The sequence below is a fragment of the Gadus macrocephalus genome, chromosome 23 (genome assembly GCF_031168955.1).
Source record: "Gadus macrocephalus chromosome 23, ASM3116895v1".
Classification (NCBI taxonomy): Eukaryota; Metazoa; Chordata; class Actinopteri; order Gadiformes; family Gadidae; genus Gadus; species Gadus macrocephalus.
The window spans coordinates 11,699,135-11,712,836 of NC_082404.1; the positions used below are offsets into that span (position 1 = coordinate 11,699,135).

The following is a 13,702-nucleotide window of genomic DNA, read 5'->3' on the forward strand; positions in this document are numbered from 1 at the left end:
TTCTTGGGTTTTGTTACTTTGGTCAATTTCTGATAAAATATGTGCGGATAAATTACATTAGGCTTGACGTTGGTTCTGTTTCAATACGAGAAATATTCACTTTATCTGAAAACCGAAATGAATGATAGTGCTGCCTCCAGAAGGAAGATGGCGCTAAAAGCCCACTGAAGAAGCCTCAGAGACAAAACGCGTTCAATAGGTCTAGAAGACGGTCCAATACTGGAAGAGCCTTGTAGGCAGTCGGGTCTATCATAATGTTAATGTACATCAGGATGTATATGTGGAAGTGTAAGGTGAATAGTTTTCCCTCATAGACCTCTGAAGGTTGATAGCCTAGTTCTACTATAAGGGAATAGGCCCACGCTACGACATGGGAAGATAAACCGATCAATAATTAGGCCAATATAAAAGCATTTTCTTAGGTTATATGCTTAACCATATACAGGTTATTGAATATATTGGCTGTATATTCTCTTATTTTATATGAAGCATAAATAACAGGTAGCCTGTTTTAAAATAGGCGTTGATATTATTATTTTTATTTTATTACTAGGGCCAATTTGTATAAGCCTTCTTAGGGTTATTATTATATTAATTATTAGAATTAGTATTATTATCACACACAAACGTACACATTCGTCCCTTTTTATGTGTAGGCCTATACCCCTATATAGCTTTTTAGTTTTATTTTGGCGGAGGCCTCAGGAAGCAAGTTTGCTTCAAACCTGGCCTTAGACAAATGGAAATATGTTGAAACGGCATGACAGTCTTTAACATACAACGCATACACTATAAGATTGATTTAATAGCCTGCTTCTGTAGCCTGTAGTTATCTCCGTGATCCGCAATGCTTCAAAAATCGTTGTTCACACACACACACACACACACACACACACACACACACACACACACACACACACACACACACACACACACACACACACACACACACACACACACGCACGCACGCACGCACACACACACACACACACACACACACACACACACACACACACACACACACACACACACACACACACACACACACACACACACACACACACAGACGCACACACACTTTTGTCCTGGCGTAGCCTATATCATGACAGGTATATTCTCTTCTGCCGTTATTGATTGTGCGCTTTCTTTTGAAGATGCTTGTTCTAAATATTTCATCAATAAACCGCTGCCTGGAAAGTACAACTCGAGTCGACCGAAAAGTAAATGGGCACGTTGATTCAAAAATGTTCACATAGTGTCCAATAAATAAAGAAAAATAACGATATGTTGATATAGTTGCCAAAGCAGTCGGTTTGCCGTATAAGGGTGTTCTTGATAACCCTCTCTGGTCATTTAGAGACTTTGAAACAAGTAATTTGGACTAACAACCTATTATCACTTTGGTGCGTGTGCGTGTGTGTGTGTGTGTGTGTGTGTGTGTGTGTGTGTGTGTGTGTGTGTGTGTGTGTGTGTTTACACGTGTATGTGTGCGCGTGCGCATACGTGCTTGCGCGTGTGTGTGCATGTGTGTGTGTGTGTGTGTGTGTGCGTGTGTGGGGGGAGAAAAATAAAGGGTGGGGGGCAAAGAGAGAAAAGGAGATCTGAGCTCATTCGCACTTGGCCCGAGGGGCCTACACAAGTAGGCTATGTATTAGAAATAAACAGTGGATAAATAAATTATGACTCTTACAATACGTATGTATAGCCTTTGTGTAAACGCAATGATTTTGGCAGTTAACCTTCAAGTTCTGTTTTGACATTGTTTTATTTAAACTAATAATCACGCTCACGCCGTCTATTTGGTTAAAACCAGTGGAAAGATATTAGGATCTAATTAGTTTCCGCATTAAAGTATAGGCCTGTACGAGGCTGTCGTACTTAGCTTACTTCCCGTTACCTGTTTGCAATGTTATGAAGCCTTCAAACGACTTATTCCAGTCATCATTTCGCTTTTACTACGACTTCTCCCAGGAAGGGAGTAGGTGCACACACGCGTTTTGCGCATGCGTCACCAGGTTGCCGAGAGCGCTTTTATGGCCAGGTGAGCTGATCTTGTCCAGGTAGTAAGTAACGAGTAACTTCTGTGAGTAAAGCTGAGATAGCAGGTAGCTCGATCCACCCGAGGTATCAGAAAAATGTCAATAATGGGCAAAATGGCGGAATGGCAGGTAGGCTATGTTCTGCTTATTTGAAACTAATGAGCGAGAAAAAAATGCGCTCGTTCGCTGTCATACTTGTTTGATTGACTTTTTTGAGGGCTGCCTGCACAAGTTGGTTTTTCTCACGTCAAATGTACGTGCAGTATTTGTTTTCATTGCGTAAAATGTATGGAAAATATGCTTGTGATTTGATATGCCTCTTTACAAATATATAACCCACACCAGCCAGTTCCCTTGCTTTCATTTGTTTTGGTGAAGTGTCGTCTCTTCTTTGTGTTTATCGGTGCTCTGGTGTTTTTGTGTCCAAATAGAATATTTGGAAAGTGACTGCATGTTTATCTCACTCCATAGATATGTTGATAGTGTTCTAGGTAGGCTACACCTTAAGGCAATCCGCCCGCCGTTTATAGCCTATAATTAAACTAATTATCAAACATGCCATGAATTAGGCCTGTACATGCACAGTCCGATTTAGGATCAAAACTTGTAGACTTTGGAACAGAAACAGGACGAGCTCTAAACCTAAAATCATACAGGGCTCGTGTTTGGAGTGATGTCGATGCTTGGGATGCGGGCGTCGGGGATTTGAAAGTTTAACAAAAAACAATTCCAAAATAAATACTTTCAAACTCAACATAAGTAAATCCATTGGGGGTTCACTTGCCCAGAAAGAAAGCGATCGCCATCAAAACAAAACTGTGACGGGCAAGATCAGCCCCCCCCCCCCCCCCCCTGCCTCTTCTTCTGGTAGTTGTGCGCTTCATGCGTCGGTTTTCATTTAGAACAACTGGTTGTAAATGTACCCCACCAAAAATGGTAATCCAGCTTTAAACGAAAGACCAACGCCTAAAGAGGGCCGGCGACCTGTCTGGTGACCCCCAACCTGCTAAGGTGAAGGCTGGGCCGGCGACAGGTCTGAGCCCGGCTCCCCCACCGCCGCTCATTCACATGAAACGAGCCCATGTTGTTGTGTTAATTATTTACATTCCCCCAAACCTGTGTCCTTACAGGTAGTCAATAGACCTGTATAGCCGCTTAGAATGGCTCACCTCTTTAGCATAACACAGAAAGATTCTCAAGGTCTACTCTCGGTCTCAATGGGTTAAAAATAACAGGTTTAGAAAATAAAATACAGAATAGTAGGCCTACAGCATAGCATCGCCAGCCCCATCAGTCAAAGGAGACGCGGGAGATGGTTTGCGTGTGTGGCCCTTTTTGGGTCGTTCAATTCTTGCAAAAATTGGCTTGATCAATTACAAATCCATTGTGTGGAAAAAGTCTGAAAACATGTTTTAATTATATTAACATTCTAATAGTAGGTCTGCACATAGGTTATCTTCACTCCGTTCTGAGGAAAGCATTACCCAGAACTTGTATCTTCGTTTGTTTAAGGATAGTAAAACGCATGTCTTGTGCTCGTGTAGGTTAAACTCGTTGCTAAATAGAAGAAAGTATTACACGGGAGGCTATAGTTTTTACCTGTGTGCTGTCCATTGGTGTTGTGAGCAGCAGATGGGGGGGAATCAGACGGCTGTTGATATGCTAATGAGGCCCTATGCCCGCGTTATTACAGCGCTGCGCGACTCGTTCACTTCCACCATTAGAGGGAGACCTCACAGCGCAGACAGACAAGTCCACAGCTTCAATAAAAAATTGTATTTTTTTCTGAGCGGGAGCCCTATTCACTGACTGAGAACAAGGCTTAGGCGATACTTATACTCAATATCCACCTCAGCAATCCATGAAAATGCTCTGGAAATTAACTGATAACATTAAATATGAAGAATGTGAGGTAAGGGACTTGTGATTTGTTTGTATGGTTATTTTTTTATACTTAGATATGATTATGGTGTTTTTTAAGATTAGGCCTATGTGTTTTTGTATACTGTCAGTTTGGACAGTTTCACATTTATTTAAGGAATGCTCAGATAGGCTACTATTTAACAAAATTAGGCCTAATCATAATTCCATTCTGCAATTAATACAGTAGGGTAATAGACCAAAAATATAAGCAATTGTACGAATAAACTACAATTAAGAATAACCACGATACTTATAATATAATTATCAAAACTATACAATGTTTTCATAATTTAGTTTTTATCGATAATTTTCTAAATAAAATAATAAATTGTATTTAGCTATTGGATGTATATTATTCGAATAAAATATGTTTGAACAATATCGATTTAGTTAAATGTTTTTATAAAGCATGGGTTTAGTATTGAGAAAATATTATTCCTGTGAATTAATACGCGCGACATCTTTCCTTTAAAACTGTAGTTCAGGGTCTATTCTATTTTAGTTATTGCATGTGCGACCATAATGCATGCATGGCAAAGTGTCGATGATAATGCTGTTATAATATAAAAGTACAATATGTACAATATATACAATAATATTGCTAAGGATCAGCGTGCTGAAACCAGTCCAACGTGTTTTATTCGTGCACAATGAGGGGCATTGCAGTGACACCACGAGCAGAAAAATAAAAGCTTGCATTTTATTATGCATGCTTTGAAATATAATATTCATACTTATTTAGTATCGCGTAGTCCTTTGGGTTTGAAGATGTAATCTTTGAATAAGATCGAATTAATAGGAGTCGATATGAGTTGTTGCATGCTGCTTGCAAAACGCGTGTGTTCGTACAATATAATAAAGGGTGTCTGTGTCTGTACGAGCATTTTAAAGTATGGGCCACTAGATTCGAGAAGGGCTTTCAATTTATATTCCTGCTTTTTTCGGAAAGAAAGTTTGTTCGCATGTCCTGGCTCTGCAGTCTGGTATTGTGGATTCATTCTTCACAACGATACAGGGCAGAGAGGGCCGTGGAGGGAGGCGATAGCAGAGAATGGAATGAGCCGTACTGTAAAAACAGAGAAGGTGCCAGTCTAGGTGCTTATAGCGTTTGGCTGGATATTTTCATACAATCGAGAGGGGTGTACATTGTTTCCATCTACAGCCTCCTTCCTCTTTCTCTGCTCCTTCCTTCATTCTATCTTTCTTTCACTTTTCGCCTTGCCCTCAAACCTTTTAAAATGTCCCCCCCCCTCGCTCTGATTCGTCCAGAGCTGGAGAATGTGCCTCTTTTTGTCTCCCTCTCTCGACTCCCCTCCTCACTCCCTCTCTCACTCACTCACTCACTTACTCACTCCCTCTTTCTCGCTCTCCCTCCTCTCTCTCCCTCCCTCTCTCTCTCTCTCTCTCTCTCTCTCGCTCTCTCTCTCTCCCAATCGCTGATTAGATATACTGATTTCTTCTTTCAATGGACGTCATTTAGTGCAGACTCTGCCTTGAGTTGCCTTTCCTCGCTTCACGCTCGATTTCCGACCATTCTTTTCCTTATTAAGCATTCGTGTCATATTAATAGTCATGAGTATCTTCTATTAGGAGTCCAGAGGAAGAGGAAGAACGAGCAGATCTGTGCTAAATATGAGCTCAGGCGAAGGGACGGCAGCACTGTGATAGAACCGGGAGATCGGGGAGAGAAAAGGGATACCGAGAAAACTTTCAACCTAAACCCACCCAGACCGCCCGTATCTGCGATTTTAAGTCTCAAATGAAGGGCAGTGGGAATCTAACCAAATTCTGATGGATTATCGTCCCGCCGTGGCTCGTATCTGACCGCTGGGCACCGTGATCTTTGCAGTGTGAAAGCCGATTTCTGAGTGGTTTCATTTTTGTTGGCTCAGAAATCCCTGTTGTTTTTACAACGTTTTTTGAACTAAATTTCTTCTTTTTTTGAATCGCACGAAAACCATTACAGATGTTGGTGCACAGTTTTTCCGCGATGGTAAGTTGCAGGGCTATGGGACCGATACTTTGATCTGAATGCGTTTCTGTCAGCATGGTCACTAGAATAACCCTTTGTAATTATAGAAATGGGCTACATACAGTGGGCCTTGTTCAAAATGTGTTTGAAATTGTATCAGACTTGGTCATCTGAAATTGTGTAGTGTTTATTGTTATTGTTTACTTTTAGGTTATTTGCAAATGAATATGAATCTTAAACAATTATCTTATGTTGACATCCTATGCACTTTTGTTAAGGACATCGTCCTTTCAGATTCTCTTATATACGCTTTGCGACATAATTGTTATGATATCACGTTGTGGAGCGTCCATATGGCTCCTCGATCTATTTCGAGGAAGCTTCTTGGGCTATATAGGCTATTGGATTCCGGCCAGATATGAGACTGCTAAACATTTTCTCGCAACGCCTCAGTTGGCCTATACAGTGCTCTGTAGTCAATTTTGGTTTGTAAATATTCTTAAAATGACCTCCAAAAGAGGAGCCTTTCCTAACCGCGTCTCCCTCCATCTCTCCCCCCAAATAGGACCGCCACGACGGCGGCAGCAACGGGACAGCTCGGCTACCTCAGCTGGGTGGCGTTGGCCAGAGTCCGTACACGAGCGCCCCGCCGCTCTCCCACACGCCCAACTCCGACTTCCAGCCTCCATACTTCCCGCCACCCTACCAGCCCATCTACCCGCAGTCTCAGGACCCGTACTCGCACGTCAACGACCCGTACTCTCTGAACTCCCTGCACGCCCAGCAGCAGCCCCAGCACCCGGGCTGGCCGGGCCAGAGGCAGAGCCAAGAGAGCAGTTTGCTCCACCAGCACCGCGGCTTGCCCCACCAACTGTGTCGGGAGTATCGCAGGGAGGTTCTCCTACCTTCGGGCCACGGACTTGATTCGGGACTGTCAGATTCTATCCCTATTCATGGAATACCTCATTCTTTAGAAGACGTCCAGGTAAGAATCCATGGCTCTTATAGTGTCATTTAAAATGAATTGCGTTGGCCTAATGTGTATAGCTTACTTTTTACTATTATTATTAATGTACATTATTAGAACTCTAACCATTATGATTATTATTACTATGATTATTTTTAGTTATATTATTATTATTATGCTGCTTTTCATTTATTTGGAGCAGGCCAAAAATGAGCATGAATCTACTTTATTTTAAGAACGAAATAAATGAAATGGTTATAACTATCGGTTGTCTTTAAATGTTGGGGCAGTTTTTACTCCATAATTACGCCTAATTGACGATAAACGCTGGATGTTGTCTTACGTTATTAGTAGGCCTACCAAGTAGTAAATTACTTTAAATGTTTGGTTTTAATGTTTGAATGTGTTTAGATTTAAATTATAGGACTTCCTTATTTATTCATAGACAAAAAACAACAACCTTGGTTAGGATGTTAAATGCGAGGCACTAACTATATTTAAAAATACACCAGAGAGCGACTGTGGTTTTTAATAGGTTATATGGACATCATTTATAAAGCGTTATCTCCTCAAGAATCCCCGATTAAATTGGAAATATTCTTGGGAGTTTTTATAAAAAAAGACGGAAAAAAAGACCAATGATTTTTAATTAGTTCATAGGCCTTTAATAGGCTGAGCTGCCACAATTACTTTCCAATCTAGATTAGTAGTTTCCAAGCTAGTGTGGCAATCTAAAGGCGAAATTAGGTCAATATTATAGGGCGACACAGCTTTATTATTTAAGTCTGTGTTTGTATGACAATCGCCGAATGTGATACACTCGAAATTTTTCTCAATCTATTTTTTTTTTGTAATTATATATTTGCCGTCGAATTAATTGCAAACATTTATGGACAGAAACACCACGTAGGCCGAGAGCCTCGACGTTGGATAATTGTGTTCGCTAATGGTTCTGGGCTTGTTCGTGCAGAGCACCCATGCGTGCATTCGCTCTGAAATGAGCGTACAATTCATTTTTATTTCATCCTCAAATTGTCCATTTTTGCGTTTTTGTCTTAGCATGTCGAGGACCAAGGAATCCACATTCCCGACCAGACAGTAATTAAAAAAGGTAAGCAATTTATTTTAAGATATCAAGCATGTTTCCGCAAGCTGCACACTCCACTCCAAATTCAACCCAAACACACACACACGCGCGGACAGTCTCTCGCACACACACACACACACACACACACACACACACACACACACACACACACACACACACACACACACACACACACACACACACACACACACACACGCACGCACGCACGCACGCACGCACGCACGCACAGACACGCGCACGCAAACACACACCACGCTCACACACGATTCTGCTCAAGCGAACTCGATGCAATGCGGTAATGCCTGACTGATCTGACGGGGGCTAATACGCAGTAGCCTATTTTTCATTACATGGTTTCCAAGTGCATCAAACTCGTCCACCTTTTTTTCGATGATGGAATTTACTGTCAGCATTTCAGAGTAGCGAAAGATGAGTAGAGCTGGTGGGGCTTTGTTGCTTTATTGTATGGATGGTCAAAGATATAGGCGTGGGCTACATTATCTATGGTGGAAGCCAATGGCTATTCGCCTTCCATGGTGGAATCTAAAATGGAAGATACTGGTGATGTAGCACAGAGAAGCACGCGAGAAGCCAAAACCAAATGCACACATTTCATAATGATAATAATAATAATAATCTCATTTGTAACGCCAACCACCCTTAAGTAGGAATAAAATCACATGGGTCCATTATAGATTATTGTGTATTTCCTGTTGTCTTTATTTGAGGCGTGAACTTCAGAGTGAATTTGATTGATGGGAGTACACCACGAAGTAGCCCTTTTTCACGGTCAGATGTGTAAGGCCTTGCGCAATGTGCGAGCCTTTTGTCAGGTCAAATTAGATGCGCACGAGATAGATCTTGAGAGATGCTCTTTCTTCCCTTCCCCACATCAACATGATAATTGGCTTCTTATATTAGTAATCTCAAGAGTTCGTTTGACTCCTATTGTCTCTATTAGGCTCCCCTGAGCCATTAATGTCACAAGTGATCTATCCAAGGCGCACAGTCCCCTTTGTCTCTGGTTACTGCGCTCAAAAACGGTGTAAAGCCCGCTGTAGCCCCCCGATGTGAAATAACACGGGCGACGGTGCTTCGCTGGTAACAGAGGAGAGGTCTAAATATGTAGACACCAGCGTCGCTGTTGCGGCTGCACAATCGATCCCAGCGTCGCGCGCCATGGACCATACAGGGCTGAGCGCGGTTCTGGGCAATGTTTTCGTTTAAGATGTCGCGATTGGAATAATATCTGAGCGGTTATTAGGACAGTAATGTTTATCTATGTGCCTGTGGTTATTTTTCGTCAAATTTTGTTCCCTATCGTTATGACTAAGATTATAGTTATTATGATTATGAACATATTTATTATTATTATTATTATTATTATTATTATTATTATTATTATTATTATTATTATCTTGGATTATTGTTTGGATTATTGTGGTGATTGCTTATGAGTTATTTAGTGTACACTAACGTAGCCAGGGCTATACTTGGGGGTCGATGAACCCTGGTGTTGGGCCTAAACCTCTCTTCACTGTTAGTTAAGGCTTTGCATTGCACGACATTCACAGAGCACGTTCTCTCCTTCTCCCTCCTCTCCCTCTCCTCTCCACCGCTCCCTCCGTTTCCTTGCTAGGTCCAGTTTCTCTTTCCAAGAACAACAACGTCTCTGCCATCCAGATAAATAAGGACGGCCTCTTCGGCGGCGTGGTGAACCCCAACGAGGTGTTCTGCTCGGTTCCGGGTCGCCTCTCCCTGCTCAGCTCCACATCAAAGTACAAGGTCACTGTGGCGGAAGTACAGAGACGCCTCTCGCCACCCGAGTGCCTCAACGCTTCTTTGCTGGGAGGGGTTCTGAGAAGGTGAGGCGGTCTAGAAAATCCCCCCCCCCCCCCACCATCTCTCTAACTCTGCCTATTTCTCTATCTCCCTGTCGGTCTTTCTCTCTCTTTTCATCCCCCCCCCCCCCTCTCTCTCTCTCTCTCTCTCTCTCTCTCTCTCTCTCTCTCTCTCTCTCTCTCTCTCTCTCTCTCTCTCTCTCTCTCTCTCTCTCTCTCTCTCTTTCTCTCTCGCTGTCTCCCTCTCTCTCTCCGGTTCACCCTCTCTTTCTCGCTCTCCCTCTCTCTCTCCCCACTGAACTCCCTTCATTTTCTCTACTCTCTTTTTCTCTGTACCAAGAATAATTAAAATCGACCAACCATGACACCTAGCTCCTGCATTTAAAGCAGGGGGGTCTGTTAAATTCCATATTAACTTCCTCGGCGCACTGAATTTCTCGCTCTCTTCTCCCACCCCTCCCCCCTCCTCTCGGTCTCTCTCTCGCTCTTCATATGTAGCAGCCCGCAAATTAATGTAGTAGGCCTAGTCTGTTTCAACCCCAGCTCTATAGGCCCAGTGAATGTATTCAGATGAAAACATGGGTCTCCAATGAACTTTTTAGTGCTGCAGATATGCAGTTGGTATAAATAGGCCTGTGACTATCAAGTATTTATTAAATAATTGCATAAACGCTAGACCTATTTGACAGCGGGGCTGGTTGGTTAATTCATTTCAGATCGACTTTAGCGCTATACTTTTTCTTTAGACAGCCTGATTTTGAAATAATCTATTTTAAAGTTCATTCATCCATTTGCACATCTTTTTGATCTTGGGGAAAGTAGGCCTGCGCCCCTCTATATTATAAATGATTCTTCCCGCGAGATTATCCAAATGCTCATATCTCTATTTTGTGTGTTTTGATCATAGGGCCAAGTCTAAGAATGGAGGAAGATCCTTAAGGGAGAAATTGGATAAAATTGGCTTAAATCTACCTGCTGGCAGACGCAAGGCGGCGAACGTTACCCTGTTGACGTCACTAGTCGAAGGTAAGTTCTTGTTTGCATTGTGAATCGCTTCATTTTATCGGTTCCGCGATAGCAGGTGCCTGCGAACAAGGGGTTTCTCAGTGCACAGTGCGCTCGAATTCAGCATATGCGCTCATCCGGGTAATTTGGACTGACTTTGCCTCGCATGTAATAATGCATGAAGGATATGTATGTGTTTGGAGAGGGAGAATGCTAAAGGCCTGCTGATAATTGTAAAGCCTTTACAGCATGGCTCTATTCCTTGCTCGGTGTATACTTTTGTTGTGGTCGAATTTGAAATCAAGTTAATGGCTGGGCATGGCTTACTTATGAGCAATGTGTGAACAATTCGTTTATTTATCCATCGCAGATGTCTTAAAACGGTGATATTTGTGTTACAAAAATCATAGTGGGGAGGCCTGGGACTGATGACAGATTGCTGTGGATGTCGGTGCATATTTTCTGTTGCATGTTAATGTGTGACGCTGACCTATTGAGAAGCCCGGCCTTTATAATATGGGCACATTAAGGAAAAAATTACTCAATTATGTCGTGTTGTGTTAAAATGTATTTTCCACCACTGGATAAATCCATTTTGCTTGCAGAGTTGAGGCATATTATTCAGTGCAGTGGTATTTGGTGTGTGGTGGGTTTTAAAGGTGAACGGCTGCGCTGGTTCATTGGTCCCTGTTAATCATTATTGCAGAAGAACACCGCTCATTGTGGTTCGTTTAAATGTGGTGCTGCTGTGTGTTACGTGATATTTGTTGTTGTGGTGGAAATGTATAGTGATGCTTTTGGCCAAATGTGAATGGGCTAGTGTACGAAGGCAAACGGATCTATCTTTTTTCTTCCTGAAGGGCCTTTATTGTTTATGATCCACTTCATTTTATGGAAACGAGTATACTGGCCTTCAGCTCTGAGACTAATTGGCGCATGCGTCCTTCCGGGGTACAGTCTTAAGGGCAGGAAACCCGGCAGTAAAAAAAGGAAAAACTCAACTGTTTCAGGAAATTAAAGGCAAAGACTTGGAAAAAGAGAGTGACCCCTCGACTTGGACTCTGATAAAGACTCCGATGGATTGGAGTCTGCTCATTGCTGAGGCATGTAGGCCTAATGGGAAAACGATAGCCTACTTTTGAAAATGGATTCTACGAGCATGCATGCATTATCATAACGACAATAATGTAAGCAACGAGTCATAGGTAATCAATGACATGGGGTTAGACTTGGCGTTCCATCTGAGTGTGCATTTCATTCACTGCTATTGTTTTTACCCTTGTGTTACACAACTAACGATATTACGCATTACGGCTATACTGTGGGCGTCGGCATATTGACAACTTGCGGATCTCTTTTTATACCATTGCTTATTGTTGGAGAGGTCTAAATGTGGTTTGGGCTTCATCAGTCTGACAGAATAGGTCATGATTTGAAGGCCTGCTCTGGACCCGTGCGTTTCTATTCGATTGGTCAGTTGGTCATCGGGGCAGTGTTAATTGGTGTGCGGGGCCACTTCGGGGCCTATGACACACAGACGTACTTATTGCGATTTTTCCTTTCTCAGGCGAAGCCGTACATCTTGCCAGGGATTTTGGTTATGTATGCGAGACAGAGTTTCCAGCCAAGGCAGTAGCTGAATATGTAAACCGTCAGCATTCCGACCCAAACGAACAAGTCCAAAGAAAAAATATGCTATTGGCAACGAAGTAAGTGCTATTATCACATTTTATTACACTCATATTATCACTATTTCATTAGATCAAATTCAGAACGCATATTAAACACACTCACACCCGCGCACACACAAACACACGCATGCACGCACTCACACACACACACACACACACACACACACACACACACACACACACACACACACACACACACACACACACACACACACACACACACACACACACACACACACAATAATGAATTGTAAATACATTGTATGATGCAGTTTAACAGAACCCAACACCGGTGAAGCTTTCAAAACAGATACGACTATTATTCAACTTACAACAGTTTGACTATGATGTTGTTCTGAACAGCGGGCATTCACTGACTAATTCCTGTTGCATCCATAGCCTACCTATTTAGTCATAATTAACTCAGTTAACAAACATTTGTTTCACAAGCCAACCGGCGGTATTTGAAGTAGGCCTATCTTTCAATCATATCCGTTTAATTATTATATAGGCCTATATGAATAGACTTCATCGACACAGCCACAAATAGGCCCAACCGAGCAACAACCATATTATCGGCGCTATAATGGGCTGTTGTGTTGATAATAAAGCCACACTATAAAATAGCATTACACATTTGCAGCCTTTGCTCACGCAAACCCCTTTCGTTCAAATTCCTATTAGATCAAGCAGAAACATAGTTTAGTTTAGCCTGTCATTTAAAGAAAATAAACAGGATGCACACAGGATATACACACAGCTCTCAGGCCGTCCCGCACTATTGATGATGGGCCCCTGATAATTAAACAGCTGTCAATTATTATGACAGCGGATTTCATCACCATCGGTGTCAATGTTTTTTTTGTCGATCAAAGCTCTCGATAATGAGCTGGACTTTTTGAGCTCTCTGACTGGTAATTAACGCGACGTTTTCTTCACCCTCCTTTAGGCAAATTTGCAAAGAATTCACAGACCTGCTTTCCCAGGACCGCTCGCCGTTGGGGAATTCTCGACCACAGCCTATTCTTGAACCCGGGATTCAGAGCTGCTTGACCCATTTCAGTCTAATTTCTCACGGATTCGGGACCCCCGCAATGTGCGCGGCCCTCACCGCCCTCCAGAACTACCTAACCGAGGCTGTAAAGGCCATGGACAA

General features: G+C 42.4%; 1 protein-coding gene across 5 annotated transcripts in view; it reads left to right on the forward strand.

Annotated features, from left to right (window-relative positions):
• The first annotated feature begins 2,047 nt into the window (after positions 1-2,047).
• tfap2a (transcription factor AP-2 alpha) overlaps positions 2,048-13,702 on the forward strand; it is a 12,975-nt gene continuing 1,320 nt past the window's right edge. Inside the window, exons 1-8 of one of the 5 annotated variants that reach the window (XM_060044965.1) lie at positions 3,744-3,951; positions 5,929-5,955; positions 6,500-6,919; positions 7,961-8,012; positions 9,649-9,874; positions 10,758-10,876; positions 12,423-12,564; positions 13,496-13,702. The exon at positions 13,496-13,702 is cut by the window's right edge and continues 1,320 nt beyond it. In XM_060044965.1, coding sequence (XP_059900948.1) covers positions 3,901-3,951; positions 5,929-5,955; positions 6,500-6,919; positions 7,961-8,012; positions 9,649-9,874; positions 10,758-10,876; positions 12,423-12,564; positions 13,496-13,702 — 1,244 coding nt within the window. In that variant the 5' untranslated portion in view covers positions 3,744-3,900. Of the gene's footprint in view, positions 2,169-3,743; positions 3,952-5,928; positions 5,956-6,499; positions 6,920-7,960; positions 8,013-9,648; positions 9,875-10,757; positions 10,877-12,422; positions 12,565-13,495 lie in introns of those variants that run through there. The other 4 variants (XM_060044966.1, XM_060044969.1, XM_060044967.1 and 1 more) reach the window with 4 other exon arrangements.